General features: G+C 32.8%; 1 protein-coding gene across 1 annotated transcript; it reads right to left on the bottom strand.

The window, feature by feature from the left end:
- Positions 1–959: 959 nt before the first annotated feature.
- Positions 960–3,295, bottom strand: LOC128127760 (receptor-like protein EIX1). Its single transcript, XM_052766444.1, has 2 exons — positions 2,731–3,295; positions 960–2,656 (listed from the first exon to the last, which is right to left on the bottom strand). The coding sequence occupies exons 1-2, from the start codon at positions 3,293–3,295 to the stop codon at positions 960–962; spliced, it is 2,262 nt and encodes a 753-aa protein (XP_052622404.1).
- Between the last annotated feature and the right edge of the window lie 17,719 nt (positions 3,296–21,014).

Below are 21,014 nucleotides of genomic sequence, written 5' to 3'. Positions count from 1 at the left end.
AGAGCCATGCGATGATGCACTCAAAATGATCTAAATTAAGAAACAAAATGTATAAAGTAAAGAACAAGGTTACGCATGATACAATATATGAAAAACTTAAAACACATAAGTAGAAAGGGGGATGAGTCAAGAAAAATCCAAAATCAAAAAAACTGACAAAATATCATAAACTTAGAAATAATATAGTATCAGAAGTGACTTTATGATCCTCTTTACATCTATTGTCAATGATGATATGCCTTGTTGAGGATTACATAACATAAATGATGATGAGAAAAACATAGCTATCCTATCCTATCCAAAACCAACAGTTTTCTATAACAAATACCAACAATACAACTTCATGTCAATCAGAGTGATTGTCTGAATAGACTGAACACCATACAAACAAACACAAAAATATGAGATTAACCCTAATCTAATCTCATAACTTGCAGACTCATGAAAATATAATCAAACAATCAACCAAGATCACTGCCATTGCAGATTCATACTAGACCATAGTCCTCTCTAAATACCAAATCCAACAAAAAAAAACTCCACCTTTCACCCAAACATCCTCTTTCTATACATGAAAAAACTAGAAATTTTACAAATGAAGAAATAAATAACGAGTCAATTACATGTTTCTTACTTACTTGGACCAATGTAGATGAAAACCGGGGGATACAACAGCATGTTGGGAGTGAGAGCAGCAGCAGAAGGTCGAGAATTAAAAAGAAAAAGAAAATCCTACAACTCAAATACATAGTAATCTAAATCTACAACTTGATCATGTATAAATACCAAATCCAAAAGAAATTTTGTAAATTAGCACCTCTAAACAACACTGATATGACAAAGGTCATACAAATACAAAATCCAAATAGTAATACATTAGAATAAGCATATCTCAAAAGCAAAACTATCACTGATAACATGCATTCAAGAACTACTTGCATTCCACATGATCTATGCAGCTATTCTCTTCCTCTCTTGAACTTGGCAACTCTTACCACAACTGCAACGTATATCTTATCCATGGTTTCCTCAGCAAACATGAAAAGTTTGTGTCTCCACTGCTTCTTGAACATCAGAACTCCAATAACACCCCAAAACCCTGTTCCAAAACCACTCATTATATCCACATAAAACAACCATACCTCCATCTTCTCATCAGCTGCTTTGTGTTTCTTCTTGCTTCTTGTTGTTGGATCTTGATGATTTGAGCAAGTGTTTTGCAATGGAGGTCCACATAGATGTTTGTTCCCAGCATATATTGATGGATCATCAATAAGCGTCTGCAGTTGATTTCCTGTTGGAATTTGTCCTGACAAGTTGTTGTGTGACAAATTCAAATGGCTCAAAAAAGTCAAAGCTGCCATGCTTGGAGGGATGCTCCTGCTCAACTCGTTTTTGGAGAAATCAAGAGTTTCCAAATTCATCATCTTTCCAATGCTCTCTGGAATACCCCCTCTCAGATGATTATTAGACAGATTCAGACCCACCAACATGTTAAGTGCAGTTAGCTCGACTGGTATTTCTCCCACAAGTTTATTGCTTGAAAGGTCCATGTTATAAACCATATCCCAAGTTGTTGTATATTCAAGATCAACACCTTTCATGACCTGAATCACATTCATATCATGATCGATATTTGAAGAATACGCATTCATCAAGTGGCCCACAACCATGCCATTTAAGTTTCCTATACACGGAGGGATGGTTCCGGTTAAGTTGTTGTATGCAAGATCCAAAATTTGAAGATTTGAACTTTTGCAAAGAGATGGAGGAATTCTACCAGTGAAGTTGTTTTTGTGTAAACTCAAAACCACCATAGATGTAAGTTTTTTCCCTATCCAATTGGGTATATTTCCATATAATTTATTGTCACCCAAATCTAAGACTCCCAAACCTTGTAGATTCCCTAATTCTGGAGGAACTTCACCAGTAAAGTTATTTTTGTTCAAATTTAACCAAAATAATGATGAAATAAGAGCAATTGAGCTAGGAATGGCACCAGAGAGCTGATTTGAGCTTATACTCATGATAGTCAAACCCTGCAGATTCCCCACACAGTTGGGAATTTTCCCACTTAACATGTTTCTTGAAAGATCAAGCCCTTCCAAATATGTTCTTCTGCATAATGACCTTGGAATTGAACCATTGAAAAGGTTATATTCCAGAAGTAATAGAGGTAAAGGCCAATATGCATCACCATTTCCTGCATTAGGAAGGTTTTTCAAAGATCCGCTGAGTTTGTTGTGAGAGAGATCTAAATAAGGAATGAGGGGCATCTTCCGCAGCCATGTGGGCAGCGGCCCCGAAAGTGTAGCATTGGACAACTCTAACCATTGAAGTTTCCTCTGATGTCGAAGCCACTGCGGAAATCCATTCCCGATATTGCAAGAGCTGAGACTAAGATATATCAACTGGAATGGAGGTATCCACCCACATGAAACATTGAATGTCAGCTTAGTGTTAGAAGAAGCATCCAAGTCCTTCAACACTGAAAGATTAGCAAAATGGGCTTCGGTAACCGCTCCTTCTAAAGAATTGTTAGAGATAGAGAGAGTACGGAGTTTGGCAAGTTGCCCAATCGAAACTGGAATAGTCCCGTCTAATAAATTAGATACTAGATACAATTCTGTTAAAGCTGCTAATTTTCCAAGGGATTCTGGAATTGAACCATTCAATTTGTTGGAAAAAGGACAAGTTGGGTAAGGTTCCCAAGGAATTCTGGAATGGGACCAGTCAACTGGTTTTCAGATAGATCAAGTACTTGTAAAAATCTTAATCCTGTTACAGATTCAGGGATTGAACCAGTCAGTTTGTTGTGTGATAGATCAAGGTGTCTTAAATTCGCCAATCTTCCAAGTGTTTCTGGAATTCTACCATTTAAACTCCGACTTAATTCCAGCAACTCCAAAGAATATTGGGAGCATTCTGATGCGTTTTTTGGTGAGTACAACATTTCCATACGGAACACATTATGTGTCACACGCAATTGTTTCAGGTGGCACTGTCTCCAGATTCCAACATCCTCAATCTGCTTAAACTCGTTACCAGAAAGATGAAGCTCTAGAAGTTTAGGCATAGTAGGAATCGATGAATTCAGCATGGTACCTGAAAGGTCAAGGACTTCTAGGGAGCTCATGTTTGTCAATACAGATGGAAATATACCTCCAAGTAAATTATTGCTAAGATCGAGGTGCTGGATGTTAGAAAGTGTACTGGAATTAAGATGAGGAGAAGATAGATGCGTCTTATCAAGCCCACAATCTGACAAATGCAGCTCTGACAAAGAAGGGATCATCTGCTTAGCAATTTTGCAAAGTTTGATCCCAAACCAAGATCAAACCATGAAAGATCCAGGAATTCTAGAAATGTCATGTTTTGAAGAAGGAAGGGGAGTGGACCTTTGAAAGAATTGTAGCCAAGATCGAGGTGTTTTATATTAGGAAGTATTCTACTGGAATTAAGAAAAGGACCAAGATTAACATTGGAAAGTCTACAACGTGACAAACTTAACTCTTTTAAGGAGGGAATCATGTGAAGCATCATGTCCCAGTTTTGTGCTCCACTAAGATCCACTGAACTCAAGTTGAGAAGCTCGAGTGACGAAAGGCCAAAAGCCCATGCCATATCATCTGCCTTCAGCTCATGATGGTTTGAACTGAGATCAAGAACCTTTAAATTAGAAAGATTTCCAATGCGAGGAGGAATAATACCTTAAAAATCAGCATCAGAGAGATTGAGGTAGGTCAGCTGTTTCAATGATCCAATGAACTCAGGGATCCGACTTCCTTGAAAATAATTCTGACTCAAGTCGAGGTATTTGAGATGCCTCAACTCTGCCAAAGAAGAACTCACCTTGTTAGCAGTTATGTAGTAATAGTCATGTGCTTTGAGATGAAGGCGTTGAACATTTCCAGTGACACCATCACACTGGATTCGTTCCCACATGCAACACTCATTTCCAACCCATGATGACAACATTCCAAAAGGATCTTCAACACTCTGTTTGAACTTGAGGAGAGCAACTCGCTCTTGCTCAGAGCAAATGACACTAACATTTCCAACCCCCAAAGAAGAATATGTGGCTGCAAACAAAAACACACATACGAAAATGAGATGGAAACCCAAACCCCTCCAATTCCCCATTATCAACCCTAACTTAATTTTAGTTTAGAAGAAAATTGAAGCAAGCAGATGAGTTGTGATGATGAAGTGATGGGTTCTTATGATGAAGTAACTAGTACATTTATAAAGCCATAAATTAATGAAGAATAACTTGTTGCAATATTGGAAGACTTGGAAGTCAATTAAAAATTTGTAACCACAAACTTGCAAGTTTTCTTTGGGCGTGTTTGGTAAAAGTAGTTGTTAGCTGGAAGCGGGTAGCGGTTAACTGGTACTGGGTAACTGGAAGCGTGTAGCAGGTAGCTGGTAGCGGGAATCTGTAGCTTTTATTTTTTATATGAATGTTTGCCAAAAGTAGCTGGAAGCTTTTGAAATATATAAAATTACATAAAAGGACAATTGATTAAAAATAAATAAATATATAAATATATTTTTAAGGATAATTATGGAAATTGATTTCAAAAGCTCAGGAGCGTTTTGTTAAACGCTACATGAAGTAGCTTTTAGAATTGGAGCGTTTTGTTAAAACTAAAAGCTAAACGCTCGTACTGCCAAACGAAGCTTTTTGTTTAAACTAGAGTGTTTTATCAAAAGCCAAAAGCTAGAAGCTCCCAAACGCTTCCAAAAGCTCCGTGCCAAACACGCCCTTTATCTGGATCACAAAAAGTGGTTTACGGGACAAGACTATTCCACACAGCACATGCAATTCTATTTCACCACAATCTTTTAACAAATTAGAATTGAATAAAATGCAGTATTTGACAAATACGCATTTCCATTTCAATAAATCATAGATACATTATAAATATTTTTAAGTGATAGTTACAATTATAAGCTGGGAATTTAAAACCGTGGCTAAATATGAAACTGTTAGATGGGTTGAACATGTCAAATGAGTGGAAATCTAATGCTAACAAGCTTCTAAATCACATTATTTAGAAATCATGTTATTATTTTGATATTATTATTAAGTCTAAATAAAAAAACAGTGTTTAAGATTACTAATCAATATGTTCACACTTTATGATACATAAGAAAGTTCATTTAGTTTTATTATTATTTTTTGAAAATACTGGTATTAGACCTTGGCCTCCTAAATTACATGCAATATTCAGTTTGTTTATTCGTCTTATTTTATTATATGAAAATAATAATTTTAATTCATCACAACAATATTATAAGTTGCAAACTAAGCAGTATATCATTCATTACTACAGTATTCAAGCGTTCTAGAAAATGTGATAAAACAAGTTTATCCACATGCTTTTGGTCTTTGTCTATATTTACTTTTCCCCCAAAATAGGCATGGAAATCAATGTTTAATTTGTATCCACCAAATTTTATTTTTTGCTCATGAGCTAATATTTTCCAATCTCTTGAATCACATTATTTATAAAAACTATATTATTATGTTTACAGATTAAAATACACAAACTTGTGAATTGAAAAACAATATTATTGTTTTAATATATTTAAGTAGAAATGATACATTTACTTGGGAATTTGTTCACAAGAAAATGATACATAAGACTTTGAAGTCAACATGGAAGTCAATGGACAATTTGTATCCACAAACTTGTATTGTTTTGGTCCAGGTTCACTTTTAATTTTCTCTTAATCAAAATAAGTGGTTTTGGTTCAAGTTTATTCCCCATAGCACACGTAATTACTTGGTCACAAGTCTTTAACAGTTTATGAATTGAAACCTATATATTGACAAACAAGCATTTATGTGTTTGAGAAATCAAAGATAGTTTATAATTTTTTTTAAATCATTGTTCTATATTATAAAGTTGATTCTTAGTTTTAACGATTTAAAAAACTAGATACAACAGAATGAGTTGTTTTTAGTATTATTTGATGTAACAAGGTTAATGTGTCAAGTAAAGGAAACCTATTTTAATTTTTGGTTTTTTAGCATGTTCTTAACAGTATGCTAGAGAAGGGGACAAAACTTGACATTGCACTTTGTGGAGTGTATATGACAATAAATAAAATTACAAGTTGCAAACTAAGCAGTACATCATTCACTGCTACAGTACTCTGGTGGTCAAGAAAAGTTGTGATGAAACAAGTTATTGTGATGTTAGACTTGGAAGTCAATGGAAATTTTGTATCCACATGATTTTGTATTCACAAAATTGTATTGTTTTGTTCATGAGCTAATACATACAATCTCTTAAATCACATTATTAAAAAAATATATCATTATTTTTATATATTAAAATACACGAACTTGTGAGTTTAAAAGCGATAGTATTGTTTTAATATATTTAAGTCGGAAATGCTACGCATACTTTGAAGCCAACATGGAAGTCAATGGACAATTTGTATCCACGAAATTGTATTCTTTTGGGCCTGGTTCATTTTTAATTTTCTCTTAATCAAAATAAGTGGTTTTGGTCCAAAGTATATTCCGCATAGCACATGTAATTATTTGGTCACAAGTCTTCACACAGTATTGACAAACAAGCATTTATGTGTTTGAGAAATCGAAAATAGTTTATAAAATTTTATAAATTATTGTTCTAAATTATAAAGTTGACTTTTAGGTTTAACGATTTAAAAAACTAGATATAGCAGAATAAGTTCTTTTTATTATTATTTGATGTAACAAGGTAAATGTGTCAAGTAAAGGAAATCTATTTACATTCGGATAATATCTTTTATGCTTATCTACATTCTGTATAGCATGATTGTCTGCTTTTTTATAGCTTTCCTTGTTTATTGTATTTATACCCTTCTGGGTAATCCTTTGAGATCAATATATATATATATATATATATATATATATATATATATATATATATATATATATATATATATATATATATATATATAAACCTGATAAAACACCATGTTATATAAATTACAATGTTCAGGCAGAGTCTTGCCATGTGATTCTTATTTTCCTTGTCAGGTGATGTCTTTATGGAGGTTTTACATTTTTTTTTTATTTTCTTAATAGTATGCTGGAGAAGGGTACAAGACTTGACATTGCATTTTGTGGAGTTTATATGAAAATAAATTTTAATTTATAACAGAAAATTTACAAGTTACAAATATGATGACTATGTAGCCCATGCATGTGATGTGTCAAACAAGTTATTGTCATGGGAGACTTGGAAGTCAATTAAAAATTTGTATCCACAAGACTACATGCTTAGTCTATCTATATTTACTTTTCCTTTGACCAAAACAAGACATGGAAATCAATGTTTGATTTGTATCCACAAAATTGTATTACTTTGGACATGGACTATTTTTCTTTTTAATTCTCTCAGTCAATGAAAGTGATTTTTGGCTAAATCTATTCCCCATGTCACACGTAAATGCATTTGCCCACAAAAACGATATATATGATGGTTTTAAGACTTATCATAATTAAAGATTATAAACTTGATTTTGAAATTTAATGATTTACAGAAATACCTAAAATATATATATTTTTTTTATTTTAAAACTTATTCAAAGTGTAATCTAATACTTACAAGCTCCTGAATCACATTATTTTAAAACTATATTACTATTTTTATGTATTGAAGTCAAGAATGATACATGAACTTGTGAATTTAAAAAACTACATTATTATTTCAATATATTTAAGTGGGAAATGATACACGAACTTGTGAATATGTTAGCAGGCCAATAGTACATAATAGTTCTAAATAGTTTCACGGTAGACCTCACATATGATTCTTAAAGTCCACAAAGTAGCCCCCAAAGTTTATGTTATATCTTTGACACTTGGGTTCCCTAAATTACAGGAAACATTCGGTTTGTTTATTTGATTATTTTATTAAAGTGTGGTGTATACAAGACATGGTGTTTTTCAATTTTACAAGGTTCACATAGAAAAACTCACCCACTCGAGTTTAAAAAAAATGACCTGTAACATGGTTTGGAATATAATGATGCATCTTCAATGACCTAAAGAAACAAATCAAATAAAGTAAAGGGCAAGGTTAGTCCTTATCTATATATACAATAAAACCCTCAAAACACATAATAAAATTAAAAAGGGGTTACCCTGCAAGAAAAAAGTAAAATTAAAGAAACAAGGAAAGCATCATAACACAAGAGATAATGAATACATAAAATCTTTTTCATGCTCTGTGGGTTCAACCAACATTAATATAATGATAAAAAAAAACCTACAAAATGAGAATGTTTTGGATAGCTAAAATGCATGTATAACCTACATTAAAGTAAGTAGTTAACAACACGTAGAACTTTTGAAAGCCCACTAGTCAGCAGATTTAAAAAGAGTAATAATATCTTGCAAGAAATTACCTTTCCAATTAAAATGGATTTTGCATTCTTGAAGCTATGACCAAATCTTTGACATTCGGCAGATGCCTATTTGCAATGTTTTCACCTGATAAATTAATTGACAAATTTAATTTGTTGCTCTGTTTTATAATATAAGCTACTTAATTAATAAAACAAAAAGAATACTCAAAGACATTCCAATAAAGACTTATGATTGTAGACTAATCCATCTGAAAGTGTATCTCAATTCAAGCCCGATCCCTTTCCTAAACCAAATTGAAACTTAATGTATGTACTACAGAGGCATTGTCTAGGTATTGAATTCAATCTCATCTCGAGCAGCAACATTATAATTATATACGGCATTTCTACTAATTGATGCTATTCTTTTTATTCTCTTGTCTTACATTCTAGATATGTTTACATTTTGGTAACTAATAGTGTTATAGGAATACAACATTGAATGAAGAGCTACCTTGAAAGTTTTCATTCAACGACTTTGAAGTCAAGACAAAACTATATAAGCAAGTTCAATTTCAAACATATATACCCCTCACTACATAGTACATACACTCTTGCCATAACTATAAAGTATAAAGTATAAACAATCCCCAGTTGTCCTTCTTAATTAAGCTAGAAGTAGTATACCATATATCCTAAATTTGCATAATATTCCACAATTCAATACTAAGTTGGTTGTTTTTAACAATACTCTACTATATAGTATATACATATACCAGAAGAAAAGTAAACAAATTAGTCAAACAAAAGTCAAAGCTGGAGTCCAAAGTCAATAGAAGTAAGTTGTTAGAATGTAGCTCATGGGTTAGTTACACAGCCATACAGTTACTAGTCTGACTACATATAGAGAGATTGGAGAAGAGATTAGATCATTCTTGAATTATATTTATAGTCATCAAAATAAACATTTTGTCTAGTAATCGGGATGTATATATAAGTAATATGTAACATCAATATTAATTAATTAATTATATATCAGTTTATAAAATACCCAACAAGTATGCCTCAACCCACTTTCCTATCAGCAGTCATCAATATCTGATAATAATATATTACAAGGTCATATAGCCCCTCCAATATGTTCCCTATGTAATCAAAACCTTGTTCCAGCTATCATTTGGTTGATTTTTTACTTGATTTAACATCATTCCATAGTTTTAGCATATGTATATATATATATATATATATATATATATATATATATATATAATATTTTCATTTTTATTAACTAACATTATCTAATTCAATTTAATCACCATTCCCCAATTTAACCCGGAATTGACAAAATTAGGTCACTAAACACTATCTCAAGTCTCAACTCAGCTTTCTTCTAACTTAGTTCTATGTCTTGTTTTAGCTAAAATCCCAACAAATGATCATCTTACAACCATTACTTTAACACAACGTAAAAAAATCCAAATTAAAGCTTGACCACAGAAAAGTCAAATCTGTCAAATTAAATATTTAAGTCAATGCCGTTATATAATATTCTTCCAATAATTCAAGTTTCTAGTGACGTTTTAAGATACAAATCTTTACCAAACTGTGAATGCATCACAAAAACTCCAACAATTTCACAATCTTTACTAGGGTTTAGATGTTACCTTCACAATTTGGTTTCAAAACTGAAATTGGAGAGTTATGCGGCCGTTTCTGATCATCCCGGCCACCAATGACCTCTGCCGGCCGCCGCCGCAACCACTGCCATCTGCAGCCACCCACGGCGGCGCTGCTGGCTCCATCGATCCCAACAGCTATTTGCTGTTGCCTTGCGTTTTTTTTCCTGCTTGTCTATCTCTTTTCTCGAAATAACCCTTTTATTTTATTTTTTATTAAAGGCAAAACTAGATTATAACCCGCGCATTAAACGCGGGAAACGCATAAATAAAATATAAATGTATATAGATATTGCAGAATAATTATAAAAAAATTAAGATTATTGATATTATTGAAATGTGTATAAAATACACTGAAGTTGGTAATATATATAATCGTTGAAGGACCTCTTTATAGACAATATTTTTTGTTTTATTAGTTGAACGACCTTCATCGCCACAAAGTACCTTCAAACCTTTTTTACCTGTGACACCGGAAACAGCAACATATAGTTAACAATGCGCAAAACGGGTCTACGCAAGTATAATCCAACGTTTGACAATGTACTTTCAAAATACATTGTTATTTTATGGTTATATTGCGAAATAGAATTTTTTTATTTTAAAAATAGCAACTTATTTATGTTTATTTGAAATGAACCACATAACCCCCTCCTCCCCACCCACCCACCCCCCCCCCCCCCCCCACCACACACACACACATACAATATTAAATATAAAAAAAAAAAACTCTAACAAAGAAATATAAAAACATTTATGCTTCCTCAATTTAGATATTGCCCATAACTCATTAAAAATGTCAAAATACATAATTGGCACAGAACTTACTTGTTATTATGAGACGAATTAAACAATTTAAACAAATGATGATTTTTTACTTTTATTTTATGACAATGATAAAATAATTGAAAAATGAATGCTTACTTCAAGACATTTGCGGACGTTTGAGTAAAGTCTATGGTCTTAACTACTGAGTATTCATATCTTTCACATATATCTATTAAATGGTTATTCAAAATGAATTAAAAGTTCATTGCTATTTCTTGCCAATTTAGAAGTATGTTTCGACCACTTTTGCATCAGATAAAAAAACATATAGGTTCTTTTAGTATTACTGCAATCCTACTTTCATATAAAATTACTTTTTCAAATCAGACCAAACTCGGTGTTTTTAAGCATTATTATCATCCTATATTATACATTCTTGATAGTTTTTAAAAGTTAGTTGCAATTTCTCATTTCTTGATACTAATCGGGTTTAAATTTTGAAGCCAAAAACTATAAATAATGGAATTAAATTATGAACAATATTAATTAGGGTTAATGATGACATAAATCGTCAAAAGGTGTCTTGAAGGAGATGCTTGCTTTAGTTTGTAGAGATTTGTGTGAAGCCAAAACAGAGGTGTGATGATTGGAGATGCAAGGAAGAGGCAATACGCAAATTCTAAGAATCCATGAGAAAAAGGAACCACCTTATGGTGCTACATTTTGTTATGAACACACAAAACATCAACTAAAGCACAACCATTGACATGAAGAAGAAGAAGAGGATTAGGGAATTCTGGTTTAAGAGAAAAATAGAGGAGAAAGATGGAGGCGGTTATTCATGTTTTTGGCCAGATTTATGGAGAAACCGATGTCTCATATATAAATAGAATGATATGCTTTAATTGATAACATAATTGTTGAATTTAAAGATTCTACAGTTAAATGTAATTATGCTTGAATTGTGAAATATATTTTCGAAAGTATGAATAGATTCTATAATTAAATATGAGTAGATTCTAAAATTAAGGATTCCATAATTTAATGTAATTGTGTTTGAAATGTAATTGGTAAATTTAAAGATTCTATAATTAGATGTTTGAATTCTATTTTGAGAAGATGATGTCATCAATTTGATCTAATGGTGAAAATCCTATGATTGAAATATAATCAAGGGCCTTGATTGCTTCATTGGTAAATTAAAAGGTTCTCTTTTAATAATATTTAGAGATTGCTAAAACGGACTATGTTAAAATTAATCGGTGGTTTTGAATTATAGATATAACAAATTTTCTAATCCCTTTGCAGAAAATAGCTAAAAATAACCTATAATTATAAAAACTAGACGAATTCTCGTGCGTTGCGCAGCGAAGATTAAAAATATATTGTTAAAATATTAAAAGATATATGTTTAAAATGGTTATGTTATTGACATTAACTTTGAGATAATATTTTTACACTAATATATATATATATATATATATATATATATATATATATATATATATATAATTATTTTGAACAATAATATTAATTGACATCAACCCACATTCCTTATTAATATAATTAAATATAATTATCTATTTAGTATTATTTTTAACAATTATTATTATTGATTAATTATATTTTTACTTATGCGATCATTTTTTAATTTCAATAATGATGTTCATTTAAAATACAATTTATTTATAGCTAAATGTAGTTTATAATTTGATGTTATTATCATTTAAATTTGTTATTCCTTAATTTTAAACCACTTATTATTAATAATAAGTTAAATAAGACTTTTAAGAAACACTTAATATTATTATTAAAATTTGAAACATACACTAAATAATAAAGTGATAAGATAGACAATTTGCATTTCAAAAAAGACTTGCATGGATAATATGACATATCCATGTAATTTGATTTTATTATTTATAATCGTTGCTTATTATATATTTAAAACAAATCTTATATAAACATCCAACCTAAATATTCATCTTCAAGTTTTCTTTCTTCGCCACGTAAACAAACTTTTGTTATAAAGCCAAAAATGGAATAAAAGATACACTTAATTGTATGATCATGATATTTTGTATTTTGATTGGGGCTTGTACAAAACATGCATGAGCATATATTATTAATTTATCTTTTGTTTGGCATTGATGTAACATTTGAATAAGGAAAATAAGAGTTTGGGTAATTCATGATCAAATAAGATAGGTTCAAATCCAACGTATCAAACGGATTACCCATTTACTAAAGTCTAAAACCCAAAAACTCAAACATGTTCTAATACCATACAAATGCATGAGGTTTTAGCAAATTATTATCTCATATGAATTACTATTGATTATGTGTGATTAATTATTAAGAAGGTGAAAAGGTTTGGGGGTTTCAAATGCATGAGGTTTTAGCAAATTATTGTAGGGGGTTTCAAATGCATGAGATTCAAGGGAAAATGCAAACTTTATAAGTATGTAAGATAGCCACTAAAATCGCAGATGGATTAGGGTAATCTGCGATTTTGTCTTCTCATCTGCGAATGTATAAGCGCTTAAAGCATAGGCGTGCATTGTAAGTTGTATGTTCGTAGATTAACCCTGTCCATCTGCGACCATTTGGAATTTTCTCTTTTTAAGAATACAAATTCCTAAATTTTTTTTAGAACCCTCATTTTTCTTCACTTTTGTTTGGGAAACTCTCTCAAGTCTCTCAGAGGAAGCTATAGACGATCGTATGTACTCTCCTGAAAACATGGTAAGATATTTACTATTTTGGTGTTATAATCATCATTTATCATGTTTAGGGTATGTTTGTTTACAACTTATTCATAAAAAGTAAGAAAAAAAACATAAATCGAAGGTGTTGCCTTTCTGATTTTCGTAGATGTATAAGTTATATCCGATATTTAGAGCATTTCATAAGTAGCATTGTGGTTTTGATGCGTCGGTAGCCTTGGTATTGTTAGTATATTGCAGATATGTGATTGTACAAGTACATGATGCATAAATCGTGCATTGTGAGGCTGTATATTTGGTTTTCATGCATTATATTTGTAGTAAACAGATTTTCTGATGCATCTTCAAGTTGTACATTTGCCATTTGTAAGGCTATACAGTTGGTTTTCATAATTTATATTTGTAGCCAAATGATTTTTAATGCAAGTGCAAGTATTATGTGAATATGTTAGACAATTGTGATATAAATATGATTTATGTTATAAAACTTATTTACGATGCATCTTAAGGTTGTACCTTAGCATTTCATAGTATGTTATTGCAAGTGAATTGTCATATGTATATGTTTTTTTGATAGTTTTGTGAATTTTTAGTATAGTTAGAAATCCATTAACTAACTCTTTTAAGTTCTTATTCTAGATTCTTAATACATGATGTGATAAGATTACATTTTGATGTTTTATAGAATTGAAGAAAAGAGAGGAAGCTTAAGGGAAGACGTGAGCTGAATCTAATCGTGAAGAAATGGATTTCGATTGCATTGCTTGAAGATTAGAATTTTGAGCTACTACTTGGAGTTAGAATAGATTGCTATGAAATATGTATTAACATAGTTTTCAATTGAATTGCATTGTAAGGACAAATTTTTCCGCAATAAAATAAATTTTGATTTTATATTATTTATTTATCCTTGCAATGGCGTGTATGAAAAATTGATGTTTGAATGTTTCAGTTATTAGCAATAATGGATTATGTTATTTGTGGAAATGTCAAGAATTTACCAAATAGGGAGAGTTTCTCATCGCCCAAGTTTCAATTGGACAGAAACTTGGAATCATGCAACTTGGTTGCATGATTAATGAGAAATTTCATAATTGGAAATTAGACTAATTCGTTGACAAAGTGTCAAGTGAAGGACTATGAGATCAAGTACACAAAGTTGTATGTTGATCAAGTCCACCACAAGAGTGACAAAGATATTCGTCATGATTTACTAAAGGTTTAGTAAATATGATTATACTTATAAGATTAAGTGTAATTCTGAATTGATTGAAAGATTTTCAATCAATAGCAGAACGGATAAGAAGAATCAAGTAGGCAGAAAGATAAAAGTTTCTCTATTCTAAGAAGAAGGGAGAGTACCTTTTATTATGTTTTATGATAGGTCTTTATGATTAAGAACCGTATCTCAATTGATCCTCTATATGAATCTTAGTACAATTGTATGTCTGAGAAGAGGAATCAAGAATTGAAGAAATGGTTAAATCAAGAAGTCAATCATACTTCGTTCCAAAAACAAGTCTTAGAGTTAAGATTATGACATTGAGTGACAAGTCTTAAGAAGGTTTATAACATTCATCAAATGTGGAATTTGAAAAGGTTTTCTTATTCTTGCACATTTGAAATTGGAAAGTTGTGATGTCTTGGAGAAGACAATGACCAACTAGGACCAATTTTGTGAAGTGTTTTGTCTTGATAAAAGCTACACTAACTCTTGAATATTTGTTTGTCGAGAAATGTTTATTGACAAGAGAATCTTATATGTCAAGGAGTCAGTGGGAGTCTCAATGGTCTTGAAAGGTCTCAAGAACAAATCAAGAATAAACCTTATCAATCATCACTAGCACACAATTTGAGGTTTATAACCTATCGTGTTGACATTATTTTGTTTCTATGCCATTCCAATTGAGTTAATTATGCATGTGAGTTCTATAAGTTCTCAATTGAACGCATAAAAGGCAAGCACCTTGATCAATGAAAAGTACATTAATAGGAAAGGGTGAGCTGCTTAACTACTTGGAAGACATGGTGGGCACTCGTGTTACCATAAGGCAAGAAATCAAGATTGAGAAAGTTCGGTTCATATGAGTTTGGATTTGCGCAAACTTTGGTTTTGACAAATTCGCATGGATAGGAACATATACACCATTAAAATCTAAGTGTCATAAGATTCCCTCCTTCATGAAAATGACTGTGAGGAAATGCTTTCACTAAGAGAGATTTTAAGAAGATAGTGATTGTGAAAATTGCATTCTTAAATTCGATTATGGTTACGGTATCCCTTTCCATGATTCGAATTGTGAGATTTGGCAATTAGTCTGAATTGTTTAGACACACATATGAGCTATCTAAGGCAAAGGTGTATAAGATTAAGAAGCTTAGATAAAGGATTATCAAAGCATTAGGTATTAGAAATATGAACTTAAGAAATTCAATAGGTATTGTTTTTCTGGAAGTTAAGTTGGTTTCTGAATACACGTCAAAGCTAGTGGGAGCATAAGTGTTATGCTTATATGATAATAATCATCATGATAGTGGGAGCATAAATGTTGTTATTGTATGATTATTAAGGCAAGTATTGCAAGTTAGCAATATTAATTATAGAAAACAAGAGTTATACTTTGCAAAGTCGTAAGGGTTGAATAGTTGTTTTGCGATAATTAAGGGAGAGAATATTATAGTTCATTTCAAATCTAAAGGCTTAGATTGTGGAATGTTAATAAATTTAGTCAACGATACATAGTGCGTTCTCAAATTTTCGATTATGATTATGGCATCCCTCTTCATAATTCGAATTATAAGAACGTGACACATAAGATATTATGGCAGCAGATTAATAAAGTATCGTATCTTTATGTAAGACATTATGCATCGTGTCTCATACGCTTCGGGTATAGGATCGATTGCAAATGCTATAATATTTGACCATTCTAAAATTTTCCAAATGTCTAGCGCATTAAGAGGGAAAAAGGACAAGAATCCGTTTTGACTAAGATAATTAAACAACTATCAAAGGACGATCCAAAGCTCGTTGAGGATTGGTCGCTTGTGAGTAGTTGGAAGTATGGTATTGGATGGACCATATCGACATTATTATGAATAGATAAGATTCTATTAAGAATGAGTTGTCATATGGCAAATATGGAAATGTTTCCATATTGGGAGCTGAATATTGAGAATCTATGTCTAGATTAGAAACTTTTATGCAAGAAGGATGTTCAAAGGAATGTACTTTGAGTGAGAGACATCATAGAGATTGGCCAAGTCTTGATGATTTTGAGATATGACTTTACGAAAGGATCATTTCATACAATGTTAGAATCTAGCATATTCTTTAAGTGGCAAGAATTTGATATTCTTACACTTGTGATAAGGATTGGGAGTTGTGAAATGAGTATGATTGGAAATGTGTTCGTTTGATCTGTTTTACAAAGTAAGTACGATAAGTAAACATTGTGTGCATGCTGAGAGCATGGGACAAGTGTAGTAATAATTCAAGAAAGAAGTTGATTACCCGAAACAACAAATAATGAGTAATCAATATGGTGATTAAATAAAATGTTTTTATTTATACCCAGAGTTTGGGGCCATATGGGATTAGTATTATTCTTGTGTTTCACTTTGCATGTTTTGACTTCCTGAATAATTAATTATTTCAGAATATTCAAATTATTCGAACGGACCACAGTGGTTCATATGTTGGAAGTAGGTATGAATGAAGACTGTCGTGAATTGGTGTGTGGATTGTCTAAAGTATATTAGACATAAGCAAATGTTTGCTGCAACGTTCATGAGTGCTTATGAATATGATTTGAGCATTGGATTAAACCCACGCTCACTTGGATCACTTCATGAATTGTATCATGAGTGATTGGTGAGACGATAACATCTTATATTCTTGAAACCAAGATGTGTGAGTTGTATCTTGCGAGTCGGATACACATTGATAATATGTAAACGCACCAGTAACTTGGTGTTATAAAACATATTGTTGTGTGTGATTCGGTAAGTGAGTGCAAGCAAGCACTGAATCAAAGTTTATCCGTTCCTTTTATCCAAAGTAGGATGAAAGCGATATCTGTGGGCCCCTCGATGATTTAGTGATGGCACATAAGCGCTTGGCCAAACTAAGACTAATTTGATGTGTTCAATTGTAGTCTGTTATCAGTTGTCATAAATTGGGGAACAGTATAGAGAGAATGGTTTAAATCCATGTCTCAGTCTATACGATATCTAAAATGGAGGAATATATGATCCCTTATCTAAAGGACATGTTTCTGATAAGATCAGAGTTGACAGCGGCTTTTGAAAGCTACGATTACAGACCAGGATCTGAAGTCATACGCAGAATAGTTATTAGACTTATCCAAGTGGGAGACTGTTGGATTAGTGTCTAAGTCCATAACTATTTTGGTATGTACTTGACCCGATGGTGCATGGTCCTTTTGGGTTGCCTTCACACCGGTGACTAGACAAGATGATTGTTGAGGAGAGAGGCTGGTTTATTGTTAAGAATAATAAATTGGGGTATAAATATGATTTGTTAATATATTATATGATTAATATATTAATTTGGAATCATATTATTAATTAGTATTTAATCAGAAATTAATTAGGAATTAATTTTGGGATTAAAGGAACTGACTGAAAGTGTAGGGACCATTTTGTAATTATTCAATAGTTGAGGCTTTGGGCCACTGGATCACCTTTATTAAGGCTTGAACGAAAATACTAGAAGGATCTAGGAGTTTTCGTCCAAGGGCTTAAGGAAAGGAGTCTATGGACTTGCTTAGGCCCTAAGCTAAGGGATTAGGGTTTACACCTGAAAACCCTAGTTAGCCTTAAGTATAAATAGCACCCTAAGGCACTAAGATTTCGTCCAAGCTTTGGGAAACCCTAAATGGGACGAAATCTAGGGCAAGATACCCTTTTCTCCTCTCAACAATATTCATCCTTTCACCTAGTGTGTTTGTGAGCCATTAGAGGTACTATAATTGTGGTACTTGCTTTTAAGAGCTAAGGAAATTCAAGGACCTAGTTGTTATTACTATATAACAATAAAAGGTATGTATTCTATTCTTTTATATCGATTTCGAAAATAATAGTAGCATGCCAGGTTTCTTTTTGTGTTCATAAAGTTGTACAACTAATAGTCAAAACATAGATCCAACTCTAGGGTTGCATGCACACATAGGATTGTTTGTATAAACCCATCAATTTCAAGTTGTGTTTGTAGTCTTTCCAGGATGGATGCAATTTGTCAATGATGGTTGACACAACAATGGACTCATCCATATTCATATGGTGCAGTTTAAAGTAAATGTATATGTCAAGGAGTTCATTGAATTGTTCAGTAACAGACCTTGAGTCGTCCATCTTATAATTGTTAAAGTTATTTACCAGAAACTTCTTGCTAGAAGCATCCTCGGTGATATACTTCAACTCAAGGGTGCCCCACAACTCCTTGGCACACAAGGCTTCACTATGGATATCAAATAAAGCATCAAACATACCGTTAAGAATGTGACCTTTGCAGATGTAGTCATTGTTGTCCCATTTCTATCTCCTTCTTATCTCTTCAATAGTCTCAACAACACCTTCCTCTGGCTCTGCTAGTCTTGGAGTACCAGCACCTATGCTGCTTTCAGAGTTGTCAGCATGAAGTACATCTTCTTCTTCCAGCTCCTGAAGTCGACGCCTTCAAACTTCTCCAGCATTGCAAACTTGGTGGTCATCTCGCGGATTAAGTCACCCATCTCCAAGAATAGTAAATATCAATCTGAATGTTGGGAAATTTAGGGTTTATGGTGGAGATCTGGATACCAACTTGGATCGTAATATCACTTTCCGAACTGATATTTCTACCATATGCCTGGGTTACAAGAAATTCATCCTAGGATAATCATAGTGGACACTTACGATTCTAGGCACAGAAATCGTAAGCCAGTATGCTAGAGGATTTTTGAATGTATGATGAAAACGAGAGCTTAAGATCGTCCCATTTTTCTGAAAAGAAGAGTCGTTTATATAATAAACGATATTAGGGTTTCATTAGGGTTGGGCCGCTATAAATTCCTTTGGAAGGAAGTTAGGGTAATCCAGATTTTAATGAGGATTTAGGGTTACCAAAACTAACGAGTTTCGTTAGTTTTACCATAATCACTCTCAAGAATCGAAATATCACACTAGCGGGACACCAGCCAAGGGCTATGCCCCTTGGATCCCGCTAGGGGCGCTGCCCCTAGACCCCGCCAAAGGGGTGTTGCCCCTTTGGAAACCCCGGACCCAAGGGCGCTGCCTCTAGACCCCCGACTAGTCGTCGAACCGGCTATTAAGTTGATCTTATACATGCGTGCACTCCGTACCAACCCGTACACATATTAGAAAACAAATTAAGATGCCCCTTAGCTCACATGATAATTCAAGTTACATAAAATGAATGGTGAAACTAAAATCACCAACATCTTACTCCTCTGCATATTGTTCTTTACACGAGAACCACAATGATTCTTTGTATCCTGGCTGCCACTGCAGGTAGCAACGCTGACACCAAATGTTCCGACGATGTAAGAACTTTATATTGCTATTGTGATGACCAGATATGTCCTCTGCACTGTCAACAACCATTCTCACACACTCTGAGACCAAAATACTCGTTGTAGATCATCAACTACTCGAAATTGCTTTGCTTGTGATCAATCTTCTCAAAAAACAATGTCTCCTTGTTATCATCTCCAACAACACCCATTGATGTCGCCCTCTGATCTAACCACCACCTCCTACGATTACAAAAGCCTAGTATAGGGTGGAGTTACCAGATTCAGATTCTTTGTAGGGGTTGTTTATCACCGTTGTGTGTAACTCAACTCAATCGCCATCGCCACCGTGTTTGGACAACATTAACCTCCTTCAAGTAACACACATGGGAGGAGCTCTGACGGTTCTGAACATGATAATCAATTTTCCTGAAGTTGGCTGACCACCGACCAAAAACCATTCCCAAATTCATCTTGAAAACTGACAAGCAGAAAGAACACATAATTTATATCAAGCGATTCTTTTTATATATCGAACTTCAAGTTAAATTTCCATGGGACTCTAAAACATGAAACGAAAAACATTTCTATAAAATTTGATGATCAGAATCCCTAATAGAAAATCTCAATTTGTTTATACCTAAAATAGAAATAGAGTTATTATGTTCGATGAGAAACTAAACGGACAAAACACACAATCGAAGGAAGGCGTCGAGAAATTGAGAAAAATGTTAGAAATAACTGAAATTGAAAAGGAAAGAGATGTGTATAAACACATGCGTCTCCTGTGTACTTGTTTCCTAAATACTTCTCCATTGATCTTCTTTGTATGCACTAGAGTTTTGGTAATGGGGAGGCAGGGGATGAAACTGAGCAATGTGTATGTGTGTTTGTGCGCGCCTTTCTCCTGCCTTTATCTCCACATATGGGAAGACTTTTTAATTGTTATCGGT

This window comes from Lactuca sativa, chromosome 8 (genome assembly GCF_002870075.4).
Source record: "Lactuca sativa cultivar Salinas chromosome 8, Lsat_Salinas_v11, whole genome shotgun sequence".
Taxonomy (NCBI): Eukaryota; Viridiplantae; Streptophyta; class Magnoliopsida; order Asterales; family Asteraceae; genus Lactuca; species Lactuca sativa.
This window is presented reverse-complemented; position numbering and strand designations above follow the sequence as displayed.

Excerpts from the sequence above, each read along its gene's own strand:
- LOC128127760 (XM_052766444.1), bottom strand. The coding sequence starts at position 3,295 with ATGATCCCTTCTTTGTCAGAGCTGCATTTGTCAGATTGTGGGCTTGAT. Across the intron at positions 2,657-2,730 it reads ATCTGAAAACCAGTTGACTG|AATCCCTTGGAAAATTAGCA; the intron begins GTCCCATTCCAG and ends GTTCAATTCCAG.